Here is a 27,942-nt window from a genome sequence, read left to right on the forward strand (position 1 = left end):
ACACTGCGGGAAACCCACCCACCCCTGAGAACTGGGAAAGGATTGAGGGGATGTTTGTGCACACGTGTCTGGGCAGAACAATACTGGAGTAGAACGTGTCCTTTTTGGACTGGGCCCCGGTACGGGAGAAGGGTGGCGCCTCTTGAGGGGCCTGAGGGGAGAGGCTGCGGTGTCTCCGAGCCTCGGAGACCTCTCCCACACTGAACTGAAGGTTAAGATGAGTTAGGCTTCTTCCTCCTCACCGCTGAATCCTTCAGAGGTCCAGGTGGACCCTTGCTCCAGGCGGAGTGACGCGGGGCCAGTTTTTGTAGTTGCTGCTTAGGAGGGGGGTTCCCCGGAAGAACTGCTGGTGCAGACCTCTTCACAGCGAGAAATGGAGTGGCAGGCTTACGAGCGACCCACGCTGGCTTCTGCTTAGCCTCCCTTCTTGGCAGAATAGAGCGCAGTGCCTCTGTCTGCTTTTTCCTGATCTCAAATTTAGCCTGAATGGCTTCGAGAGAGTGACCAAAAAAACCTGCAGATGAAACTGGTTCGTCCAAATAGGACACTCGGTCTCTTTCCGACATATCGGACATAGTCAGCCACAAGTGGCGCTGAGCCACCACCGTTGACGCCATTCCTCTGCCCAGCGACAGTGCAGCACAGCGGGACATGAGCAGGATGTAATCCGAGGCAATTCTGACCTCGTTAAGCAAGGCGGTTAAAGGGCTCTCCGCCGGCAGTTGCTCTCCGAGCTCGGCCAGACACATCACCGCTGTCGGGACCGGGGGAAGGAAAAACCCAGAGAATCTCGTAGCGGCTTTGGTTGTGTGAGGAGCAGGCCACTGGACGTCCAGTTTCTGAGCAGCACGGCGATGAAGGGAGATAAAGGACGTGTCCGCCTCGTCCTGTTTCCCCCTTGAAGCCACTGCAACGAGAGGAGCCGGTAGGTCCTCCTGCTCGTCCTCGGAGAGACCGTGCTCATCTAACCCGAGATCAAAAGGGTCGTCGTCCTCGAGTTCAGCTGCGGGCTCGGGGATCCGGGGCTTCATTAGGAGAGCAGGTGACTGCGAACCCATTTCACACACGTCCCCCAGACTCTCCATGTGCTCAGCCCAATTAATACACGGCTCACCCACTGATTCAGCCTCTTCAGAGTCCGAGTGAGAAGGCTCAACTTGTTCGGAAAACAGGGGATCCTCACGGTCCAACGCTGCTTGTCCGAGCATTTTTTCAACAAACGACACCCTGCGCTCCAGGGTAGAACGTCTGAGCCGGTGACAGAACTCGCACGCCTCAGGCTGCAGTAAGGCCCTCCTAGCATGAACGATTCCCAGGCAAACTGGGCACGCATCATGTAGGTCCTTCTCATGAATAGCGAACCCACACCCTTGAGGACAAGGGCGGGGGACTTTCCTGCCACGGCGGGTAGCTGCTTGCGAGCTCATTTAGATAGCCGTTAGCAAAACTAAACGGGCTAGCACCGAGACTAGGCAAAGCGAGCTCAAGAGAAGAAGGCAAAAGACGTTCCAAAACAGCGCTCAGCGGAAATACGACTCACCAACGTGAGGTTGTTGCCGTTCTTTCCTATTGGAACAGTAAGCTATTTGTAGTGTCTTTGCTAAGGAAAAGAGCTAACTAGCTAGCTAGATTAGCAGAGAAGTTGTTCTTAGCGAGGTGAAGAGCATAAGAACTGAAGAGAGACGCTAGTGTCCAGAGGTTATAGGTGAGGGGCAGCCCACCTACCCTCGTCACTATGCGTCATCTGCCTTACAGACGTGATTAGAGGCGTCTTCAGCCAGATATGGAAGAGGCATAATATCCCATACAGCTTGTGTTGTACCGAGTGAATCGACTGATAGGGAACTGTCTGCATCGTCTCACGTGGTGCGCATCTGTTAGGCACTGAAACATGGTTGCTTCCCCGGCTCCTTGGTTAAGCATCGCCCCTGATTGGTCTACCGACTTGATGGACGTGTCGTTACAGCTGAGAGCCCAAGCTACAAGGCCATAGCTGAGATCCACATATTTATTTATTTGTTGCACTTTATTTTGAACTGTTGTTGTTTGTTTGTTGGATTATGTTTTTGTGAGGAAGAGATCTCCTATATGGAATAATGGATTCTTTTGGTTTAAATTCAGTAGTTGTACATTTTAGAGTACATTATAAGTGTCCCGAAAGTCTGCCCATTCGACTGATGTGTGATATGTACACAGTACGTAAAACAACTTAAAAGGAGCTGGAGCGGACTGTATGTGCATTAGCACAATCTCTCTGTGATGGTGTATCCTGGTCAAATTCTTATTGTTGATGATATGATATTGTTATATCGCACATCCCTACCTGTGAGAGCAGCAGGCTTAGCCACGGTGCTGTACTGGTTCTGTGTGGATATGAAGCTGTTTCTGGGGCTGAGGGGTGGAGAAGACATCATGGATAACTCCTCCATGATCATGGCGCTCTTTGGGTGGAGTTTCGGGAGCTCGCTGAGGCGTTGCTCCAGCGAAAATTTCAGCAGATTCAACTTCTGGCTGGACTCATTAAACCGGGCTTGGGCCTGAAACACACAGTCACAGCACAACAGCAGAGTGAGTGTGTGAGACTGTCCACATGTTTGTGCGTGTGTGTGTGTGTGAGAGTGTGACTTGGTAAACATGTGAAACTATCCACAGGTGCATGTGAGTGACTGGGTGCACATATATGTGTGTGTGTGTGTGTGTGTGTGTGTGTGTTCTCATGCCTCAGAGAGTGTTTTTTTCTCAGCCAGTTTCCCAGAGCCCAGGAGCTTCATGACATTCTTGGCTCCTTCTGCGACGGCGTGCTCGATGCGAGCGTGGTGACACAGCTCTTCCACCCGCAGATCCAGGGGGCTGATGATCGGCTTAGCTGCAACAAAATACACACACCTGAGAATCCACTCTTTAAAGTGGGAGATAAGAGCATGTAGCCAGAACAAGCTGCAGGAAAAATGGCTTAAAATTATTTATACCACTGTGCATTATTCTATCAGTGATTTCAAACACGTTTCTGAAGCGTTGGTCTAGCTGTGTTTTTTTTTTAAATCTCTGTCCAACCTGCCAAACTTTTTTACTGTTTACACACAAATGTAACATGTGGCCCCTTGTTAAAGGAGTCGTGGGAACACAGCAGGTTTTTAGAAATGGAACATGATCACCTGTTTGGCCAGTGACAAACACAGTAGCTTCCATAGTGGTTCATGTGGTTGTGGTGAAATTTTGAAATTATTTATAATATTAATCTAATTTTCAAACAACACTAGATAGCTTTTTTACTTTAAAATTATTGTGATGATCTGCTGAAAGGAAAAATCTTTCCTAAAAGGAAAAATAGAGCCTCCGTGGTTTCAACTGGGCTCAGCACTGCAGAAACTATACAATAACTTTTGGAGGAGGGTAGGAAACCACCCTGATCCCTCCCCCTCACACTTTATTTCAGAACAGTGCTGTTAAAGTGAATTACACTCCTCAAATATAGGGCGAGACCAGGAACAAAAGCAGAAAATCTTACCTAGTGTTACTTTGAATCACAGTGCTACATAATTATTATATTATCTATGTTATTATTATTGTTACATTAAAATGACTGGAGTCTAAGTACTAGAGAGTTAGTGAATATTCATTGCATAAAGATGATGCAGCTATCAGATAGGTGAGCAGTAAAGTTACCGATGACGTCATGGTTGTCAAAGCTGAGCTCATGGCTCTGGCTGGCTTTAAGGATCTGCATCCTGATGAACTCGATCTTCATCTTACTGTCCTGCAGCATCTGCTTAGCCGCAGCCAGCAGCTTACGATCCTGCAACGACAATCACATTAATAAATACACAGTAAAATGTGAAACACAAAATGAATGTTTTACAATGACTCAGCCAATCAGATTTAAAGGCCACATATTATGTAAAAATCACGTGTTCCTCTAAACGGACAAAATATGTCAAGCCCGTTAGATCTGATTTTGAATAAAGCCGGCTGCTCTATGAATAACGCACAAATTTGTACAGTCATGTTAATGATGGCTTTCTCAATAAAAGAGTTAATTTAAAAAAATCCCTTGTTCCATGTATGTTCACATTAATGTGGGGATTTTGGAGCCCACAAACCCAAACACTTTGAAACAAGACCACACAGTCAGTTTTCTGTGATCATCCCAAGTCTAAAAACATGGGATAAAACGAGCTGTTCTGATTCCGCGCCGCTTTAGATTTGCCCCGCCTCCTCATCTAAGTACATCCAATCACAGACCTGGACAGGCTTTTATGTGATCGCACAAAGATGAGGTTAAACACAGCAAAACAGACACAATGCACGCAGAGAAATAAGAGAACAAAGAGAACTGAGCCCAAAAAAAACAAAAACAAAAAAACAACGCAGATCTTCTACCCCTCGCTTTTCACTGCTGTGCGCTCAGGTCAAGGTGAACAGTGAGTGGCTCTGTCATTTAAAGAAACAGGTCCTGAAAGTGGGTGTTCTGGACAGGGATGTTTACACAGGCGGGGAACGCTGTCATGGGACCTTTTTGTGTCTTCTTTAAAAAGAACAATTCCACCTAGTTTATAATTATGCACATGATGTCAGATTTTTTAGGGGAGGCCCAGACTGAAACACCTCAGTGTGAATGGGCTGAGGATGAGTAAACAAAATTCCACGAAGATTCCTCACACTGAGAGCTTTTGTGTATGTGTGAGTGTGTGTGTGTGTGTGGGGGGATGGTGGAGGGAGGAAGGCCTGTAATTTCCTGGCTGATATCATCCCCCTTGTTGACTTATCTCACACAAACACACACACACACACACACACACACACCCTTAAGCAGTAACTGTCCCAGTAGCTTTCAGTCACATCCATTAATGAGACCTGAGCTCTTCATTCTGAACTGGGAGCTGCGTTCACATGTAAGGCTGTTATAGAGTAGTAATTGTGAGTAACTGTGATAATGATGAAGAGAACATCAGTGATGCATTCACATCTACAGTTATGGAGTTTAGCAGATGCTCTTCTCCAGAGGGATGTACAGTTTTAATCATGTTATAGATGACTACTCTGCTACACCAACCGAGTCGTACTTTGTTTTCAGAAGCAAAGCATCTTATGGAACCTGTAACTCACTAACACACATTCACTCACAATTTTCCACAAATGATGAACCAGTAGGGGCTTTTATGTGAATATAATTTGGAACCTTTTGGCACAATTCCACCAACCAACAAAGATCCTTCCCAGTTGGAACCAAAGAAAAGGTCTTCAGCGTGAACACTGAGATGAGCTTTAGAAACTCCACAAAGAGCTCAGATTATTAATTAATTGTACTGATTATAGGTGGACCTTGGGGATAGTATCTGTTTATCTGATAACACAAGTCTGTCTTTCTGCAGAAAGTCAGTTGTCTGTGAAACGTTATTAATTCATCATTATTATTGACTATTATTTTCTCCTTTTAAATTTTCTTCATGAGTTCCTAGAGTGCTATAAAAATAGCATTATTGTTGTCCAAAAGAGTACAGGGTTTTATAGCAGGGTTGTGTTTACCTTAGAGGACCCGTTGGAGTACATGTGGATCATGTTCTCTGCCCCCTGTTTGACTTTTAGCTCGATGTCGATCTGCTTCTTCAGAGCCGAGAGCCTGCTGCTGGTGCACCCTCGAGCCTCGCTGCTGGGGGAGTCCGGCGTCAAAGGGCATTCTGGGAAATACAACAGATACAACAGCACCAAGTGATGATGAGAACAAGGAATGGATCGTAATGAAGGAGGAGTGAAACTACAGCTTTTTACAGAGTTTACAGCTGCTGTTTGCAGGATATTAACCTGAGACTTGGATAATAATACACACATTTCCAGTACTACTGAAATATGATAAACATAAATGTTAGATGATTATAAACACAAATTACACAAATTGTGAAAATGCACAATTAAAATTCTGAATTGAAAAAGCCCAAAATTTTACAACATTGAAATTTCACAAAAAATATTTTTACGCTCTGAGAATGTGGAAAAGTAAATATAACAGAATAAGTGGAAATGCACAAAAGAGTGCAGGTGGCACAGCGTCTCAACCCCCGGCCTGACCCAGCGATCATGGGCTTGTAACAGACTCCACCCTGAGTCTCCGTCCTCTTCTCCCATTTCCAGGCTCTAGGACCATTTTGTTTTCACACCAGCACCACCTGGGCTTCTTATTTTAGTGCATGTGTAGATTACACACCACTGTGAAAAAGTCAAGAGACCACACAATTTTTATTTTACTATGCAAAGGTTAGGAAAATGTTATATTACAGAAATGAAACTAAAACATTTTAAATTACCTTTTGATATAGTGTTTTTAATCTAAACAGCTGTAAATAAGGACTCCCTGATCACGGGAGCCGATGTCATCTGATGTTTATTCACAAACGTGCAGTGGATGGAAACACGACTCCAGCAGCGAGAGACTGAACTCTCAGCGTAAGGCTTTGTGTGGATCAATCTGTATCGGTTACAGTTTAGAATCCACTGGAGGTTACGAGAGGTGTCAGTGGGCGGTTCCTAACTTGTGAGCTTGTGTCTGATTGGCTCTGCTGGATGTTGTGGGAGGAGTCAGGGGGCAGTTACTAATTTGTGAGCCTGTATCAGATTGGCTCTGCTGGATGTCATGGGAGGAGTCAGTGGGCAGATCAAAAATCAGAAGCTTGTGTCTGATTGCCTGTAGATGTTTCTCTTCCGCAGATTCGCTCCTGACCATGGGGCTAGTGTGGACTGATCTACTACAGATCTCCCCACATTTTCCTGTGATGTTTCTCACATCAGAATCACTCTGACTAACCACTGCGGCGGGGTGTTTCGGGGCGGGCACCTTCCTTCTGGTCTCCAGGAGGTTTTCTATGTTGTAGCCCCCAATAAAACAAAGTGTGATATTGTCAGTTTATGAGCAGTGCACTGATCTCCACACAACCCTCACTGCTGCTGTAGAGCTACAATAGTGGAGCTGCACGTCTCTTTTTCATAATGCTGAATTCCCAAAGTGAATTCTGGGGTCGCACTGTGAGAACGGTTAAGACCCCTGTCCTATGTAATGTCTCAGTTTAGATAAAGCTGGAAATCTCAATGATATATTTGAGTTAGATTAAATATTTAGGTAAAACATCTAATATTTTAGCTACTTTTTTAGCTTTTAGCAGAAATTTTTGCTTTCAATCAACACACATTGGTGTTTGCAAGTAGAAGTTAAAGTGTGTGTTTGTGTGTGTCATTGTCACTGTCAAAACACCACTTCAAATCAGATATTTAGATGAAAACATGTCACTTGTGAGTAAAAGGAAATCTATTTTAGGCACTTAAGAAATAATGTGAATTGTGTTTTAGAAATGCATTTTATTCCCATTTTTGTGGGAGTTTTTTCTGTGTTTTGCCCCTGGGGAGATCAGGCTGATTTGTCTGAGACATTATTAAACAAAAGCAGTAAACAAGAGAGGAGTACAAGCCCAGCTCTGAGGATGAGCTCACAATTTCATGTCCAGACTGGAATTGAACCCTCAGAAAACCTGTTCAACGTCTCCTGGTCTCGCCTCCTCTCTCTGCCTCAATTACGTCTCACTACAACACACTCAACACCTCCAGCCTTGGTGAACTTCACACTTTTCTTCCAGCAGCAGTCTCTCAAAAGCAGCAGTGCAGGGAGTTTAAGCAACCAGCCATAACATTAAAAGTACCTCCTTGTAGCTACACTCACTTTTTTTTCAGGGGCACTGTGCAATTCTACAACTACAGACTGTGACTCTGTGTACTTTGCTAGTGGATCAGACACAGCAGTGCTGTTGGAGTTTTTAAACCCTGTGTCCACTCACTGTCCACACTGTTAAGACACTCCTCCTGCAGTGTGTGTTGGTCGTCCACTAATTCTTCATCATTGGACACAGGACATTGCTGGCTGGATGTTTTTGGTTGGTGGACTATTCTCAGTCTAGCAGTGAAACTGGGGGTTTTAAGAACTCCAGTACACCACAACACAACAGTCTTTTATCTTCTGCTCTCATCTTTTCTCTTTTCCCCTTTTCTCTTCCATCAATCTTTTACATCCTCTTTCCTACAAAGTCATTCATCATTCAAGGATCTGTGGCATACTGCAGAAATTCATGCCTGGTCTCATACTGCACATATACTTTTTACACACTCTCCCACTCATTCACACACACACACACACACATGGACAGTGTAACCCAGTCACTTCACCTACCATTATGTGTGTTTGGACTGTGGGAGGAAACTGGAAAACCTGGAGGAAACCCACACAGACACAGGGAGAACACACCAAAAAATACTTTCTTGTAATTTTGCCAGTAGTTTACATCCAAGGCTGACAAGCTAACACTAATTAAATTTACAAGGGAAACTGGTAGGTGATTTTGCTCAGGGGTGGATCTCAGGGGTGTTCGTCAGATCGTCAGAATGTGACGGTTAAGAAGCCGCCCATTAGCCAATCAGCTTTACGGTCAATTAGGAGTTTAGGACTCAGCAGAAACTCTCATGTCTTAAGGAAACATAACAGGACCTTGCTGCGGTGAACTCTGGAGAACTCACAGTGACTCCATTCTCCAGATCAGCGTTTCCCCAGCTGTTCTGCTACGTACAAACTGCCCTGTTCTGTGTCACACATTAAGAAGCTGCTAAATGTCCTTGGCCACAAAAAAAGCAGCTTGTTTCCATTTGTTTTCACTCTGACATCAGACAAACGACCACAGGGCTGTGACAAGGAGAAACACACACAGCAGCCGTCAGAGCAAAACTAACATCACATGAAAAGGAATTAACTTTCTGAACCTTCAGAGCAGTTTAATGCAGCAAGACCCTAGCATCAACATAAAAAAACGTGTAGTGCATATACAAAGGTGAGGGCATTTTAATCCATAGATTTGGGAATATTGTAACCATGGGAACATGTAGGGAAGCCATGGAAACAGGACTCGTGCAACCATAGCAAGGATAGAAGTGTAACCATGAAAATGAGGGTAGTGCAACGACTGAAAAGACAGTAGTGTAACCATGGAGACAGGAGTATTGCTGCCACGGATTTGAGAATATTGTAACCACGGAAGTCATAATACCACAGAAATGGGAGTCGAGCAGTCATGGAAATTAGAGTAGTGTAACCATGTTAATGAGAGTAGTGTAACCATGGAAAGGAGAGTAGCATAAACGTAGATACCAGAGTAGCATAACTATGAAAACTGTAGCATAACCATGGAAATAAGAGCAGTGTAACCATGGACAGAAGAGTAGCTTAACCATGGAAACAAGAGTAGCATAACCATGAACAGGAGAGTAGCTTAACCATGGAAATTAGAGTAGCCTAATAAAGCAGCAATATCTACGGTTACTCTTCTTCAAATCACAAGTTTGGAGGCTGTTCTTTGGTTATGGTTTTTGTTATTTTTCAGTCGGCCCATGAACATTTATAATACTGTTCCTATAATCCAGATTATAACAGCAATGATCAGCAATTATTACTGGACTGAAGTGTGTGGAGTGTTTACCTAAGAGGAGTTCCTCTGGATCTTTGACGACGATGTGAGCATTGAGCTCCTGAAGTTCCTGGTGAAGCTCCTCCACCTTTTTGTTGGATTTCTTCAGAATGTTGTCCACGTACGCCAGCCTCTTCTTGTCAGTGGTCACTTTCCTCAGGTTCTCTGCTCCCTCCTTTATCTTCAGCTCCTTCCGGATCTCCCTCTTTATCTGCTCGCGGATCTCGTCCAGTTTCTGCTGGACCATGGTGTCAGACAGGTCCAGGTTTTGACCCAGACCCAGCTCTGAAACCATGTGGCCCCTCAGGTCACCCTGGAGAGAATGAAAATCATTTAATTAAATTGAATTTAATTTATATTACTGCAATTCTCACAAAGTGCTTTTACAAAATTATGAGAGGAACAAAGACTAAAGAACAGAGAGGAACCAAGACTCAAGAACAGAGAGGAACCAAGACTCAAGAACAGAGAGGAACCAAGACTCAAGAACAGAGAGGAACCAAGACTCAACTGTTCACAGGAACCAAAGCTCAACCTTGAGAGGAATTTAGACTTAATCTCTGAGAGGAACCAAGACTCAAGGGGGGAACCCGTCCTTCTCTTGTTGACACATGAGACAGTAGTCTGTGATTGGATGGAAGTGTAGACATTAACCAATTAAAACCAGTGTATTCTGTTTGACCCTGCTTACACCTTGGTTTCATGCTTCTTCAGTGTCAGGATTAGATGCATTTATACCAGATTCACTTAGAGCTCTTCAGGAGGGGACCTGAGAGAGGACATGGAGCCGTAAATGCAACCCCATCCACTAAAGCCTTAGTCATCAACAACAGGACCAGATCTCTACTCATTTTCTGGGACCAGATTCCATCAAATCTTCACAGCAGTGTTTCTATACCTAGTGTAAAGCCTTCCCAGAAGAGTACACGACGTTAACCTCCCCCAACAACCTTAAGAAAACTCAGACAATAATGGCATACTATTAAAGACATCCCCTGATGGGCCATGATATCACCTGCAGGATGAGTCAGGAGGATACAAAGTTTACACTCACCCTTTCCTACATCTTTCTCTCTCTTTATATCTTTCTAACTCTCGCTCCCTCTCCCTCTTGTCCCTCACAGAGTTAAGGATATGCAACACTGCAAAGCCATCATGACCATAACAGTCATGACATTCCTAAAGAACTCTATTCAAACACAGAATCTATATCACACATACACACAATTTTGCAGATGCACAGTATTCCTCATAATGACGCTTTTACGTTTACTATTCATAAAGAGGCATTCATGAAGAATAAAGCATAGTGATAACTGCCTTTGCACAGTTGGATCATACTAATATATTAATGAATATATATAGTGTGTGGTTGTGGGGGGAGGGGGGGCGGTCACTAATGCACATACATTCCGCTGCAATTCCTACAAGTTGTTTACCTACTGTGGACATATTACACATCAGTTGAATGGGCAGACTCTAGGGACAACGATAATGTAAGTCAGTACTCTAAAATGTACAACTACTGAATTAAAACCAAAAGAATTCACTATTCCATACATGTTCTCTTCCTCGCAAATAATAATAATAATAATAAAAAAACACAACCGTGGCACCATGAAGCCTGAAGAGCCCACAAACACACACAAAGGATACTAACACTTATGTAGGTTGTCCCCTTCAAAACAAGACCAAATTTGAGTCAATCCACTCGTTAGTAATCCTCATGTTTGTGTAAAGAGGACTTGCAAAATGAAAGAAAACAACAGTTAAAAATAAAGTACAACAAATAAAAACAGTTTAATTATGTTCTCCGTGGATCTCCACTATGGCCATGCAGCTTGGGCTCTCAGCTTTAACGACACGTCGACCAATAAGGGGTGACCAATAAGGGCTCAACCAAGGAGGCGGGAAAGCAACTAGGCTTCGGCCCCTAACAGCCGCGCACTGCGAGTGACGACACAGATGGTTTTATATGGCACATATAGAAAACAATTAAAACAATAAATACATTTTCAAAGCGTAGATCTCGTTCACTGTCTGCCCCTTCCCTACTGTAGTGGTTCTCAAACTTTTTCTGTCATTCCTCACCTCAGATGAAGGTACCCCACCTGTACCATATCACCCCAAAAAATGGTAATAAAATACACATGCAAGTTTACAATTTTCTAATTCATTGAAATAACATCAACTTCTATCTCTAAACCAGTAGCATAACATTATAACACCAGATACAACATTAATATTAATGTTCAAACATTCAAAAATACAGAAAATTGGCATAATATTTAAACTGTGCTCCAGTTTCTCACTTTTCAAATGAACAAAGGCAGGTGTAAGGGCATAGGAGTGAGTTTGATATTGGGGGACATATTTGCTGAGTCAAATCTCACCCCATACCCAAAATATTGGATAGCTATAAACTGATTCCTGTAGATAAGGCAGTGAAATACTGCATTTATAATGAATAGTAAGACTGTGTCCCAAATAACACACTAATATATATATATACTATTCAATGCAGCTTGGCACATGGCCAGAGACTAAAGTTAACTTGCTGCATGTTTAGAGTGCTTTCTCACAACTTGAACACAGCTAATATTAACGTTAACTAAGTCTCAGATCCCCAACGGTTATATACAAGCCGCTTTTATAACTGCAATTAGCCATCATTGTTATCTGTTGTGCTCCCGTTACTGATCTCAAGCCCAGAGCTGGTAAAAACTAACTTTATAAACCAAACTCTGACGGTGAATCAGAGGCCAGTAAAGCTGATGATTGGAGCAGGTCTATATTTGAACAGGTGCCTTAACGAAGGCTGAAAGAAGACCCACGCTGTCTGACTCGCTGCCAAAACACGTTAATCTCTGTGGTGCAATTTCATAATAAAATTTTGCCAATAAAAGCATATTTTGGTTACAGGCAAGCTACATTTTTCTGGGTCCTATCTAATGTTCTTTTAGTTTGTTTAAGGGCTATTAATGAATCCATTGTTAATGGGTGCTTTTTCCTGAGCAAGCTTTATAGGGAAAAAAATAGAAAGGCATTAATAAAGACAGGCTCATTAATAAAGAAATGCTCAGTTCTTCAGATACCTTGTGCCCCACCTGCAATACCTACACGCCCCACCATTAGGACGCACCCCCACACTTTGAGAAACATTGCCCTACTGAGACCATTTAAAAACAGGAGGGGAGTGAGGGAGGTGGCCTCAGTCTACAGCCAATCAGAGAAAGCTCCCTCCTTCCAACGGGAAGAGTACTGGATTTGGTGAGGGTGTAAAGCCATTCCGAGAGGGGCATGAGATTAGTTTATCAAGAAAGTTAAAATATAAAATGTTGAAAATAAGCTTAGATAATATATACTATTTTTCTGCAGTAAAATTAATAATTTTCCTTAGGGAGAGGTTGGGGTCTTTGAAGATTCCAAAGGAAGATTTCAAAGAAGATTCCAAATTAAATTTAGAAAAGTGCCTAAAATGTTTTGGAGCTTGTAAAATTACTCCATGGTCTTTTGGAACGGTGGACGACAAATCCAGCGAGAGCTGGAAATACAGAAAAGAACAAACTCTACTGAGCTGTCTGAGCTAATGATGGAGCTGTGTTCAGTCCCAAACAACACACCAATACATGATGAGTAAACAACAATTAATGTTACCACCACTGATGTTGTGGTTTCCAAAGCCTGCTGTTCCTGTTAGAGATGGGGGTTTGAAATGACATCTGAAACTTTTCAGAGGGGGGGGGGGGGTGAGATGTGGTAACCAACCAGGGACCAAACAGAGAGTAGAGTCAGTACCATGCAGTGGAAAAGCAGCATTGTTATTTTTTCTCTCTGCATTAGTCTCCTCAACACATGGCCGTTTAAGTCTTTATGGAAATAAAGAAAATGAAACAGCAGAGCCCCTCCCAGTCTACGGTCATACTCATAACCTCTTAACCCCTCTCACATTAGACCATTTTTCACAGTGCAAACAGAGGCGGATCAGCTAAAGCTAGGGGTGATTTCCTTGCAAATACAGCACTCACACATGTCACACTGAACTGGAAGGCTTAACATCATGTATTATATTATTTATAGAGTATCATCATATTATAACTCTATAATAACCATAAAATACAAAATGTAAATAAACCAAATATAAGTTTGTTCTTAAATATTTACAACGAATAGTACACTTTTTTCATCAACAAATGCAGCCGGACTGTCATCAGTAATCTTCACACCATCTTACATATTAAAATCTTGTATTTTCCCAAATAAATAAATAAATGAATAAAATAAGCAATAGCTCAATTTACCGTAATGTTTAGAATAAATAAAAGCACTTGTTGCCTTCAATGTACAGTAAAGAAATAAATAATTATATAAAGTTAAACAGATAACACCAAATAAAGGATGAACGGTGTCCCTCAAAAAAAGCACAAAAACAGATGAAGTAACGGCATTACTATTTGCACCATTTAAGGTGGTGCTGTCTTAAGGAGGAATGGAAAATCCGAATACAAAAACAAAGCAAAAAATTAAAACAAGAGAGACAATGGACAGCCCAATTGAAAGAGTGTCTTATACACCTGAAGTCATTTGAAATATCTTATTACTTTCGTTTATTTAATAATTATCTTTTACTGGTTTTTACCAATCCCCGCCAAAACAATGTTAATAGTAAGATGTTCACAAGACTTCACAAAAGTCCGTTATTTTAAGACTGGTTTATAGAGGATCAGGATCATAATCGTTATATGAGTGTAAAGAGGGAGTAAAACGTAAAGTAAAAGATAAAGAATAGTGAAATTTTAACTAAAACAGACACTATTTGCCAGATTTAAGCTGGAACACTCCGTTCCACCTTAAACGCTACAGCGCGTAAGTCCCACCTTAAATGCTGCAGCAGTAAAGTTTTACATTCTGAGAACATTAAAGTTGTTTGTTTTTGGAACGTTCAGCCCCACATTAAACGGTTGCAGGGAACAGAATGTAACTGCTGCACCATTTAAGGTGGAACGGAGAAAAATTCCCATATGAAGCCAACTTCAGCCGTGTTTTTCCAGCTTTTCCACAAACAAATCTATGGATAAGCCTTAAAAATCCCGTACAGAGGCGACATTAAATACTGTATCTTCAAGACCAGTGTGTGTTCTGTGCACACAGCTGTAAACACAAACACTTCTAGTTTTCTCTTAAACACAAACAAACATCTGCCGTTAGAAAGTTTCCTCTACCTGCACGGGATCCGCGGCCATGTTAGCTCTCTCCCAACTTCTGAATCCGAGAGAGAGAGAGAGAGAGAGAGAGAGAGAGAGAGAGAGAGAGAGAGAGAGAGAGATGAAAGAAGATAAGAAAAAAACGAGCGAAGTAGAAGGGATGAGAGAAAAAAACTGATTATAAAGAGAGAAGAGGAAATTTATCATTTGAGCTACAGCGTCACTGACGTGATGCTGGTATGAGTGGATCAGATACAGCAGTTTTTAAACCCCTCAGTGTCACTAATGGACTGAGAATAGTCCACCAACCAAACACATCCAGCCGACAGCGTCCTGCGTCCACTGATGAAGGACTAGAGGACGGCAATCACACACTGTGCAGCGACAGATGAGCTACTCTTTCAGACATTACATCTACAAGGTGGACCAACGAGGTAGTAGCGTCTAACAGAGTGGACACGGGGTTTAAAAACTCCAGCAGCACTGCTGTGTCTGATCCTCTCGTACCAGCACAAGACACACTAACACATCATTGTCAGTGTAGCGCTGTGAAGGATCCACCAAACAAATTAGACCTACTCTATAGGGGGTCCTGAGCGTTGAACAAGAGGGTGAAAGGGGGATGAAATGTATGTAGAGCAACAGATGGACTACAGTGCCCCCGTGTGTTCAGTGGAGCTGGATGTTCACCAGATTTCTTCTGTGGATTTAAACAGCAGGGAATTCAACATTATACTGATGCAATAAGCAAAAGCCTCACAGAAAAATAAAACATTTTACTGAGACCTTACTGAACACATCTGTTAGATCAGATATCAGTGTAAACTCCAGTGAGAAGCTGAACAGGTAAATACATCATAATTTACACACTGTCTTCAAAAACAGTCTGTTTTTCAGAAAAAAGGCACAGCATTTGCAACTGCGGATGAGTGAAGCCCATGGGCCTCTGCTCCACAATGTGTGTGTTTTATAACTTAACAATCAAACCTCAGATGTGCTCTTTTATTTAAATTAGAAAAGTATGCAACAGAGAAATAAAATGTACTGACACTGTTTATCAGAGTTCAGAGAGTTCTTATAGCAACAATAGGTAGTATGTTTTTACCTTAAAATTATAGCTTCAAAATCAGTGTGATGCTGTATTGAGCAGTAATAGTGGGAATAGGACCTCTGTGGTTGCTACTGCACACTCAGAATGACCCCAACCCATTTGATTTCACAACAGTGCTGTAAAATTCAGTTACACTTTGCAACAACCAGGATCTTTAAAACTGAAACCTAATAAAGAATTTAAACCAATAAACACCCAAAATTGTGGATGGGGAAATTTCTACAGCTACACCATATGTCCAAAAGTCTGTGGACACTATTGTACATTACTGTGCAAGAGCCATATGTACCTAAGATCATTATTATTATTATTAATAAAGTTCTCAGTAAGTGTGGTGCTTGTATTTTTTTATATATAATTATAATAAACACAAAAACAGTAAAAGAAACTCTCTTTTTTTATTATTTGTTCTAAAAAAGTTTGTTTGTTTTGAGTAAATTAACTCTTGCTACTCTGATAAACAGCTTTGCAAAGTGCTGTCATGAGTGAAACACATCTCCATAGAAAGGCATGGCCTATTGAGATGATCTGGAGCTGCCACATGAGCGTAAGATCAGCAGAGGGTACCATAGAGGTATAAAGCCCCCCCAGCATTAGTCTGTGGAGCATCTGTGCTCTCTGGCCTGATGGATGGAGCTCCATCCAAGACATTTGTGATGAGCTGGAACCTGTAGAACCTGTTCCTGCATGAAAGATTCCTGCTCCTTAATTACAGGAGAAACTGTTTCTTGTTGATTGAGCAGGTGTCCGCACACTTCTGAACATACAGGGCACTGAATTTATAAAAGATTGTATTAGCTGTGTTTCTCCACCACCAAGAAATGTATTCTGGACAACAACAACAACAACCTAGAAACATGGTACAAGAAAGAATATCCGGGCAGGTTAACAGACATTCTCACGCTTTAAAAAAATCCAAATACGAAAAAGAGTGGGAAATGAAAACTCCCCGTTCAGCAAAAAACAGAATAGAGGAAAAATAAAAAACAGAACTAAACAATGCTAAAGAAATAAAACCTAGGAGAAAGTCTTCAACGTTCTTAATACAGCAGACTACTCGAGGGTTATCACCACCACTATTAATTTGCTCGAGGGTTCATGAAATGACTTGAGGTCAGCAGCATTTTATACAGATTTGGAACCAACTGGATACACTCTTAAAAATAAAATTGTCCACCTGAAATCTGAGCAGCCTTCTGTGCATTATTAATTTGGTTTCTTGGTCAAATAAAATGCTTCTTTATCTTTAGAGGGGACATTAGGAAACAAGTCCCATGTTTGGTGCATGTTCAAGTTAATGTGTGAATCCACCAACCCACACGCTGTGAAACAAGACCACCCCAGTCAGTTTTCTCTGCGCTGCCCAAGTCTGAAAACACAGGATAAAATGAACTGTTCTGATTCTGCTCCACTTCTGATGTCAAGTGCAGAGACTTTAGAATCACTCTGCCCCCTCGTCTGAGTCTGTCCAATCACATTACTGGACCTGCGTTTATGTGAGAGTCCAAAGACGAGGTTAAACCCAGCTAAACAGACACAATGAGCATGGAGAAATAAGATTACTGAGTAAAAACGGAGAAGAACAAGAAACAAGTAAAAAAACGTCTGAAAAACAGAACTTCTGCTCCTCGCTCCTCACTGCTGTGCGCTCGGGGTAAACAGCAAGTAGCTCATTATCATTTAAAGGAACAGGCGCTGAAAGCGGGAGTTCTGAATAGGGCTGTTCACACAGGAGAAGAACGCTGTTGTGGGGCTTGTGGGTTTTTTGACCCAAACAGGTCACAGATGTTTCCTTAAGAACCCAAACTGTGTTCCACCGTGGAGAAGAGGAATATTTCCACTTTAAAATTTACACAAATCTTATGTACAAGAAAATATGTTTTCAGCTTCTCATACTGATTTCCAGAGACGCATCTTTGAAGTACATTTATTTTTAAGAGTGTATTGCAGAGGCTGTGTTTTGGAGAGAAAAAAAACCCTCAGTGACCTGAAGCTCCGTTCACTTCTGTGCACCATTCATTAAATAAAACCTTCACCCAAAAAGATAACACATCTATTAACAGATAAAATCCAATGGTAACTACATCGTCTCATATCCGTCACATGAAGCGGACCAGCTATGGTTTATTTTTATTTTTTTTTACAGTCAGTGCAGTCGAAATGAGAAATGCTTAACACTCATTTTATCAGCTAATGAGAAGTAAAACTGTGTCTCATTCACAGGAGGTTAACTGGCTGCTTCCAGCTACCTTTAGTGTCAGCATTCGGCAGAAACCCTTGACTACAGGCTTTTAACTTGGTCGTAATTAGCTTCTGCTGATTTCCACCATTATTAATCATCCAGAAAGTCTGCAGCCTTCCCTTTCACACTCACAAACTTAATTGTATCTGCATTCTCCTCATGACTAGCAGCGGTTTTGGGTGAAAGGTTCCTCTAATGACACCAGGTGATATAGTACAGGGTCAGAATCAATAACCCTTTCCAAAAATACCTGGTTTAACCCTGGGTCTCTTTAACAGTCTCTCGTGCATCTGAGTACTTTAGAAAACTAATCAGCTGCAAAATATCTCCTGTACTGTCCTGCTACACCCAGCCGTTCCACCCGGGCTCCTTCCTTCTCTGCAGTCTCTAAAACCACAGCTCCAAGCTGCTGTCCAGCCACTTTGGCTGACTTGTCCTTCTCAGGTGAAAGTTAAGACAGTACATGGCGCAGCATCGTGGCCCCATACCTCACGTGGTTTTGGGGTAGATTTTCTCATAGAAAAAGTTCTGCGCAAGCAGGTAAAGTTCTCCATCCTTCTCCCGGACGGCATGGGCTCGGGCAAACTGGAACTGCTCCAGGGCAAATTCGTAAAACTCGTTCTCCATCTTCCAGATGTCCGACTGCTGCAGCCGTGCGATGGACTCTTTTGTCGGCGGCTTTTTCTCACTGGTTTTCCGCAGATGGGATTTCTTCCCTACATAGAGAAAGTAAAAAACGTTACTTTATCTGAAGCTGTGGTTACACAAGAAACAGTCAATGAATTTTTCTTTTTTTCTGTAATGGAATTCACCATGATGAGCAGTTTTGCACCACAGAGACACAGCAAATATATCTCAAGAGTGAATTGATGTGTTGCATTCAAGTTGGACGAATTGTGCCAGACGAATCTGCATCATTTAGTTGGCCACCGTGTATAAGCGGGAAGATTTCTATCACGTGGCCTGAGCTGATAATATTAATACAAGTAAGTGGTTTTGCATAACGTATAAATATAATATAAAAAGTGGATTCTCCTGCTCTTAAGTTATTTTACAGTAACTGTGTGTCGTATTGGGGCAGTGCGGTGGCGTAACTCCAAGGACCTGGAGGTTGTGGGTTCGAGTCCCACACTGGGTGAGGAGTTTGGTGTGTTCTCCCAGTGTCTGCGTGGGTTTCCTCCGGGTGCTCCGGTTTCTGCCCACAGTCCAAAAACACAAATCTGTAGGTGGACTGGCGACCCAAAAAAGTGTCCGTGTGTGTGAATGTGTGTCGCTCTGTGAAGGACTGGCGCCCCCTCCAGTGTGTGTTCCAGCCTTACACCCAGTGATTCCAGTTAGGCTCCGGCCCCACCGCGACCCTGAATTGGATAAGTGGTTTCAGACAATGAATGAATGAATGTGTGTTGTATTGAAAATAACCATTCTCATTTTATTCAACAAAAAATAACCTAAAAATGTAGTAGTGTGAACACAGCGAGTGAAGAATTTATTGGTTGCTGCATTCGTTATGAGCTCCATCAAGAAAAAGTGCTGCAGAAGACTGTGATGAACTTATTCTGTTCTTGGGGATAATATTGTATCCAAAAGTACGTGTGAGTTTGGGTTCAGACAATTTCAAGATGGGGATATTGGGAACATAGCTGATAATAATTAGTTTTTAGTTTTTTTTATAAAATGAAAACACAATAGTTACCATAAATTGACAAAAGAGCAGTAGAATGTTTGAATTTTGAATTATAATTAAACATTACACAAAAACACATTACAACCTATTTGTACAGCAAATATAATTGTGCATAATTGCAAGGCCCCTGCAGCAGTCAGTTGGGAGGCTGCAGTACAAGGTACACATATTTTATCTGTGTTTTGCTGCGCTTGTTTGGGTGAGTTAGTTGGTTTGTTAGCAAACTGCTCAGAAATGGATTGTTTGCATTGATAATCTTCCAGCCTTAACTCCAACTCCAAACATCTGTGTGACTAAGTCTTAACGCTGGGCTCATAAACACTAGGGATAAACTCTGTGAACAGACCAGACTTCTTGGTGAATGCTACAGTTAATTGAAGCTGGACATGGTCAGTACATTTAAAGTACTAGGCAAAAAGCTTAGGCAATTAAGATTATTATTATTATTATTATTAAATAAGTGTGTGCTTCAATGCAATTATATATAATTCCAAGAAAATCATAAATACAGTGAAAGTAGAAGGAATTTTGTTCTAAAAAGTAGTATCTGTGTTGTGAACAAGAGTGTGTTTCCAGATGTTCTCCTATTTTTATGGAGTTGTTAAATCAGCAGCACACTTGATTTAACATAAAGAAGTATTCATTAACCGCTAAAACTAGGGACTGGACGATAACCTCAAATAATACAGGACTGTCATGTGGAGAGATGTGGAAAGAGTTAAACCAACAGATAGATAGATAGATTCACTCACTCACACGTTTTTATTCTAATATTAGGGTTTGTTTCAAGTTTTTTTGAGCAAATAAACTCATACCACTCAGATAATTTTAAATCTCATTTTCTCATGTGCATACAATTTTGGACAGTACTGTACATTTATAGCACTTCGTAGATGCTCTTATGCAGAAGTGAAGTGAATCAGATGAAGTTTATCAGTTCACGTCACCTGTTGTTCATTAATAAGCTGTAAGTTGTTCATTAATAAGCCCCAGTGTCCCTCACTCAGGCCTAGAGCTAATAAAATACAATCAGAACAGTCCAGAAATGTCACCCCATTATTCCTCAGTAAAGCAGTTCCACCTCGCTGTAGCTGCGTACCTGTTCTGTAGAGCTCAGTGGCTCCTTTAAAGAACCGCGGCAGTGCTGCCTCCAGCATCATCACAAAGTCTTCCAGCTCCTCTGTGACTCCCACAAGCAGGTACTCGTTCACCAGGTTATACTTGGCCTGCTCCAGAGCCCAGTGGCTGCCTATGTTCCTGCACAACGGAGGACAAAGTACAAACCAGAACATACTGTAAACACTTTCCAGGCTTATCAAGGTTAACACTCTTTTTGAAAATTCCCTTTCTTTTGTTTTTTAATAACAGAAAAAGTAGACTTTTAACACATTTTCCAGCTTAAATTTAAGTCAAACAAGTATAATTACATTATACTTTAGTAATCAACACTCAAATCTCTACTGAGTCTGAGCAGAGCCCTGATCAACTTGTTCCTGGCACCTTTCCTGGTGATACTGGAGCCATTGTTCTATAAGCAGTGTCTTCTTATAACATCATCTGGTCCTTCCTCATGAGAAAAATACTTATTCAATTGTGGGTAGCAAGTGTTTTTCTAAATTTTGATGCAAAATATGTTGTCAAAATCAGTAAAAGCTTAAAGTTTTACCATTCTGAACTTGACCCATATTTTCCTGCAAAAAACTGAAGATTACTAATGGTCAGGAAGAGTCATACTCTGTGTGAATAGTCTTGTTCTGACTAGTATCAACTCTGACGAAACCCTGATCATTCTTCTTCAGCACAAGGTGTTAGCAGCCTATAAACAACACACACTCAAGCCGCTTATACTGACCAGCACTCAGAGTAGTGACCACAGAAGAAAGGGATCTGGAGCCAGAGTTTCTCAGGAGCACAGTCAGATCCTCCTGCAGCAACACACTCATCAAACGTCTGAAAAATAACGTGCACACACAATGTTTATAAAACAAAAAGAGCTATGGGGGTTAATGTAGCATTGTAATTAATGGAACACACAACTGAAGCTTATAGTGTATTGCTTCTTTCTGATTGGGCCATACCACTGACTTTGGAGCCTCAGCTTTTAAGTGAGTGAGGTTTAAACAGGCCAGGATAGCTTAGCGAACGTGCTGAGTGAGTCTTAGTCCCTTCACAGTAGCTTGCAGAGCGGGCACAGCAAAGTTTCATCACTCTGTGGGAGATTGCCCCTAGATCATGGGGTCTCTGACACTGACTATATACCAGGGTCATAAATGGCCAGAAACCACACAAATGCATTTCAACTGCATGGTCCCTGCTCTAATCAACTTGATTCTGCTTTTCCGCTTCTCCATCAGGTAAATGACTGACCAGAGAGAGTCGTCGCAGATGTCCAGCACAAACTAGCCATCTGTAAAATATCCAGCTACAGCAGAGATCACATTTGTTTTTATCCAACTCACAATGGCAGCTTGTAAAATTACACCGTGGTCTTTTGAAGAGGTTCAAAGGCTCTTTGGATCAGTGACCAACGAAAGAATCCGGCGAAAGCCGGACACTGCAACAAGGAAGGTACCAACTCTACTGATCTGTTTGAATTGATGATGGAGTTGTGGTTCAGTCCCAAAAAACAACAACACGCCAATACAAAATGAGTTAACGCATAAATGATACCGCTGCCATTTTTGTGGTTTCCAAAGCCCACTGTTCCCATTAGACAAAGGGTTCATCTAAAAAACCATCTGTAACTGTAACAACAGCCTTTGGAAACCACGACAATGGCAGGAGCTGTGGTAATGGAAAACCAACCTGAGACCAGGAACCAAATAGAGAGTCCAGTAGAGTAGGTACCATACAGTGGAAAAGCACCAACAGAATTGTGCTAAGGAGGGGATAAAACACTTACCCTCTTACTCTAAACCCAACAGGTCCCAACAAACAACACACACAGCAAACAGCTCAGAGAGCACCATCTCCATCTGACCTTCTTATCCCCCTGTTTCCTGCGTCTGAGGCCAGGTCTGTAGTCGTCTCCAAAGCGGAGGAAGTAGTAGTAGGACACCAGGCGCTCGATGGGGTCTCGGATAATGTTGATGTAAATAGGCTTTTTTGGGACTCCAAATCTGTACAAAGAAGAAAAGGATTTATGAACATGAACACGGCAAATAACACCATTCAACACAAGGCTGAAGATGGTCACAATCTCCCAGTGGTTCTCTAAAGGCTGCAAACTCAGGCAAATGATTTTACTGGGTTTAGGAATGAGCAATATCACATATTAATCATACAGTCTTACCATTTAAAAACATTATTACAGTTTAGAAAGGGGCGTTTCTGCTTTATTAAAAAAAGTTCTTATTTACTGTGAGCCAATAATAAAATAAGCTTTTGTCTGAGTGTGAGCTGAGAATAGTGTTAAATACAAATTAAAAAAAGAAAAAAAAAAAATACTTCACAGAAACTCGTATGAACTGGTATTGGTTTATTAATGGCTAATGTGCATAGCATATCCATCTGTAAAGACACACAGTGGAGCTCAGACCAAGGGACTCACTTGGTGAAGTCGACGAATGAAACGTGGCCATGGTAGATTGCTGGCTTCATCTCCCTCCAGGCTGTCACATTCTTAACAAATCGAACCTGCACAAATACAGGTACAATTCAAACAGAGCAAAAATGCTAGAAAAGACACTAAAAGAATACACACTATAAGTTTCCCCTCTGTGTAGATATTTTAAATATTTAAGTCAAACAAATAGTAAACAGCTAAAGATAGATGAACATTTCCTGATGTTAGAAATAATGGTAAAGTAACCATTATATAGTGTATTAATATATAACATTCCTAATATATAATAATAACAACAATAAAATATTATAATTATTAAATAATAAATAAATATTAATTAGTTTTATAATTTATACAAATAAGCAGTTTGTACTTAATCTTAATGTGACTGTTTTACAGTGAATACAAATGTATTTGATATCTAAAGTCAAAGACAAGCTCAAATTTTTCCACAAACAGGAAGAGAGAGAGAGAGAAAGAGAGAGAGAGAGAGAGAGAGAGAGAGAGCGAGAGAGAGAGAGAGAGAGAGAGAGAGAGAGAGAGAGAGAGAGAGAGAGAGAGAGACCTGGTCCTGTAGGGACATGACAGGGTTGTTCTTGGTGGTGTTGATGTGCAGGACGTGGTAGTGGTTTCTGCTGCAGAGGTCATAGGCGAGGTTGGTGAAGGAAGTGCTGGCTGTTTTGGGGACTCTGTTATAGATAATCACTGTGTCATCATCTTCATTCTTCTGAGCTTCTCTCACTCCCTCCTGAAGGTGGCGCTCATCTACTTCCCGAACCTCATGTCTGGCCATGGCTAATTCTGCAAAGGAGAAGATGGGTTGTGTGAAGAGGAAACTGAAGGGGAATGAGGAAAGCACTGCTGGCTGTTCAGTTAGACAGGTAACTTAAAAGGGACATATTATGGAGAAAAAAAAATCACTTGTTGTCCACCAACCCAATTTGAGTCCCACCCACACACACTGTGAAACAAACCACCAGTCAGTTTTCTGTGTGCTGCCTATGTCAGAAAACATGGGATAATGAACTGTTCTGATCCTGCTCCACTTCTGACGTCAAGTGCAGAGACTTTAGAATCACCCCGCCCCCTCATCTCAGTCTGCCCAATCACAACACTGGACCCGGATTTATGTGTGAGCACAAAGACAAGGCTAAGCACAGTAAAACAGACACAATGAGCATGGAGAAATAAGATCACTGAGAAAATGAGAATGGTGAAAAAAATATAAAACCATTCTCAAAAGGTGATGAAACTGGTCGTTCTGGAACAAAGCTGTGTAGACGAGGTGAAAGTACTGTGATGTTGGGTCTTTGTGGTATTATGATCATAGAATTACAAATATGTTTCATTCAGACCCCAGAACCTGTGGGAAAAGGGGTGTGTCGCATTTAAGCCCCTAAATTAGTTGCCCCTTTCCCTATTGGACAGGCTGGACTTTGGGTGTAAAGGCAACATCTACAATTGTGGGGAACTGCAGTTCTCTCTGGTTTGTTTATGTTCAGAACCTAAGAGTCTTTTAAGGTGAAGCAGTGTGCTTGTGCACACAGTGGTGCCGCAGATAATGTCGCAGTCACATAGTTCCAGGGACCTGGAGGTTGTGGGTTCAAGTCCCACTCTGGGTGACTGTGAGGAGTTTGGTGTGTTCTCCCCGTGTCCGCATGGGTTTCTTCCAGTGCTCCCATGGTTCAAAAACACACGTTGGTAGGTGAAATGGCGACTCCATAAGTGTCCATAAGTGTGAGTGTGTGAGTAAATGTATGACCATGTGTGTGTCGCACTGTGAATGATTGGCGCCCCCTCCCCCTCAGTAGGGTTCAATCCCGTTCTGGGTTGTCCAGTTCAGGGTCATGGTTGGTCCGGAGCCTACCCGGAATCATTGGCCGTTTAAGAAACCCACGCATTTCTTAAACAAAAATGGTTTGTTGTAGCACCTCTATTTTAAAGACTGTACAGAGGTTGGTACTAGAGAGCAGCAAATGGTGAAGAAACATCTTCTGAATTTTATTAAAAAAATATTTTTGCTTAGTATTATGAATGTCACCCCCTCTTTTCTGTGTGCGTGTGTATATAAATACCAGATTCATTCATTATCTGTAACTGCTTATCTAATTCAGGGTCACGGTGGGTCCAGAATCATTGGGCGCAAGGCGGGAATACACCCTGGAGGGGGCGCCAGTCCTTCACAGGGCAACACAGACACACACACACACACACACACACACACATTCACTCACACCTACGGACACTTTTGAGTCGCCAATCCACCTACCAATGTGTGTTTTTGGACTGTGGGAGGAAACCGGAGCACCCGGAGGAAACCCATGCGGACACAGGGAGAACACACCAACTCCTCACAGACAGTCACCTGGAGCGGGAATCGAACCCACAACCTCCAGGGCCCTGGAGCTGTGAGACTGCGACACTACCTGCTGCGCCACCGTGCCGCCCCAAAGTTAATGGGAGATGCTGTTGCTGTCCTAAAAAACATGCACCTCAAAAATGCAAGAAAAACATGCTGTAAGGTTAAATCCCGATGTATGTTGTCAGGAGTAATTTGATTTGTAACTAATTCAGAATTGTTTATAAGGCACAGGAAGAAAGGCACAGAAAGACCTGACTGGGTTGAACATGCGACCATTTCTCACTCAATATCATTCAGTAATTTGTCTGGAAAGGGCTCCACAAGGGGGTACTATTCTATTTTTCCAAATAAAAGAGACTTGTTGTTTACACATTACACTGAATGTTTGTGACACTTTTTGTTGTGAAAAGCTCTTTATAAATTTATAAAATGTTTGCACAGTGAAAGCAGGGAAATGTGACACACATCTAAAAATAAGATATAAACTGGCTGATTGCTTTTAGAAGACATTACTCAGAGTCTAGTTTGTCTGTGACAGTCCATCTGAGCTGAGTGTGGAGAATTGTAGCTTTAACAGGTGTCTTGGGACCTCCACAGGGGTCTGTCTCAGGTTTCAGGAGCTCATCATTTGTCTCTGCTTTTAGTAAGACTTAAACAAATCCTCCTTCTGCACATACCCAAACCATTATGTTCCTTAAATATCAATATTTGCTTACTGTTCCTATCTCAAATATAAATTAAACTTTGGTTTTTGCTAAAAGATCATTAATCTTTAAAGAGGGAATTTCATTATTATGCTATTGTATGTATTTCTTTATAAATCAGTGGAATAAAATAGTACAGCAATAATTTTATTTGTCCCAATTATATCCAGGACAATATATCAACCACAAAAATAGCTATTGTGACAGACCTAATTCAGGCCATCGTGTGAATTCAGGTAAAGTACAGGAAATGTGATCTGTATGTAAATGTAACCATAAATAAACCTGGACTGGGTTTCCACTCACTCACTCATGAATGATAAGCTGGACGACAGCTTACTGGCTATTTCTGCAGAGGTGAATTAGTGTCCTCTACAGTTACAGTCAGAGGCAGAAGCTCAGCGCTGAGAGAGAAGAGGAGACTCCTGTTTGGATTTGTGAAATCTTTTAGAGCAGATGTCAGGCAAACTCTTCTGCCTAAAGCGGCCTGGCTAAAACTCATAAGGCTTCTTCTCAAATAATGGGAATCTATCAGGGGTTTCCCTGTTCCACTCTTCTTACATTAGATCCTGGAACATTTTGGTGAGGATGTGATGGCCTTCAGCCACATAAACGTCAGTAAGATCACGAACTGGTGTTGGACGACTTGTTCTCGGTCACAAACACCACTCCAACTCATCCCAAAAGTAATGGACAGAGCTCCTCCCTTACATTTAATTCATTTCATTCTTTTAAATAGAGATTGTACAGAGTGTGTGTGTGCATGTCTGTATAAGAAAATGTGTTCCCAGAGTGTGAGAATCTTAAAGAGGAGTGAATGCACTTATTATAAAGGGTACCTAGAAATGTATGGACAATATCCAGCCATAGAAATTCAGCTGCAAAATTATGCCACATGTCAGCTGCAGGACATATGCCACGTGTTAGTAAACCCTTGAACCCTTGCAACTTGAAAGTAAGAATTACAGAAATGCGCTTTTAACAGAGTAACATTTTGCTTGACCTGGGAGCCTGTTTTCACAGCTGCTGCTTGTCTGTTTTTGTCAATGCTCTGGGACCTTGAGAAACACTATATAAATGTAATGTATTAGTATTGTGACTAATATCATATAAAGGACACAAACAAACCCAAGCCCAGCATCCTTACTCTAAGAGGTCTGCTTAAGTAAAACCTCACCCAGCTTTCCCCTGCTCTCCTCCAGCTTCTGGATCTGGTTTTCTAAGAACACCATCGCCAACGCAAATGCCAGCAGAGCCAGGAGCTGATACTTCGGCAACATCATCATCCTCCAGAGCGCCATCAAATCCGCCAAGATGTGGAGGGCATGCCGCGAGATTCCTCACAAAGAGCTGAGAGCTGTAAACACACACAAACAGAGGAGAAAGAAAAAAATATTTCTCAAAATTTCTGTGTGACACTGACTTGGTGGTGGTGGTGTTAGCGTGTGTTACTGGTACGAGTGAATCCGCCAACACAAAATGTGTAGCAACAAGCAAGCTTCTGTTTCTGACTTTACATCAGTAAGGTGGACCAAGGAGGCAGGAGTGTCTAAGAGTGGACAGTGATCTGCTACCC

General features: G+C 41.9%; 1 protein-coding gene across 6 annotated transcripts in view; it reads right to left on the bottom strand.

Annotated features, from left to right (window-relative positions):
• pkn2a (protein kinase N2a) overlaps window positions 1-27,942 on the bottom strand; it is a 56,812-nt gene that overhangs the window by 28,100 nt on the left and 770 nt on the right. For 3 of the 6 annotated variants that reach the window (XR_010800528.1, XM_066662297.1, XM_066662317.1), the window contains exons 1-6: window positions 14,717-18,537; window positions 9,507-9,807; window positions 5,527-5,678; window positions 3,667-3,796; window positions 2,721-2,866; window positions 2,324-2,537 (exon numbers count right to left, since the gene is read on the bottom strand). Coding sequence is in view for 3 of the 6 variants with exons in the window: in XM_066662297.1 (XP_066518394.1) it covers window positions 2,324-2,537; window positions 2,721-2,866; window positions 3,667-3,796; window positions 5,527-5,678; window positions 9,507-9,807; window positions 14,717-14,905 (1,132 nt within the window). In the remaining 3 variants the exon portion in view is untranslated. Of the gene's footprint in view, window positions 1-2,323; window positions 2,538-2,720; window positions 2,867-3,666; window positions 3,797-5,526; window positions 5,679-9,506; window positions 9,808-14,716; window positions 18,768-20,834; window positions 20,993-21,587; window positions 21,686-22,715; window positions 22,855-23,285; window positions 23,372-23,865; window positions 24,102-27,543; window positions 27,724-27,942 lie in introns of those variants that run through there. The other 3 variants (XR_010800532.1, XR_010800531.1, XM_066662305.1) reach the window with 2 other exon arrangements.

The sequence above is a fragment of the Hoplias malabaricus genome, chromosome 1, assembly GCF_029633855.1.
Source record: "Hoplias malabaricus isolate fHopMal1 chromosome 1, fHopMal1.hap1, whole genome shotgun sequence".
In the NCBI taxonomy this organism is placed as follows: Eukaryota; Metazoa; Chordata; class Actinopteri; order Characiformes; family Erythrinidae; genus Hoplias; species Hoplias malabaricus.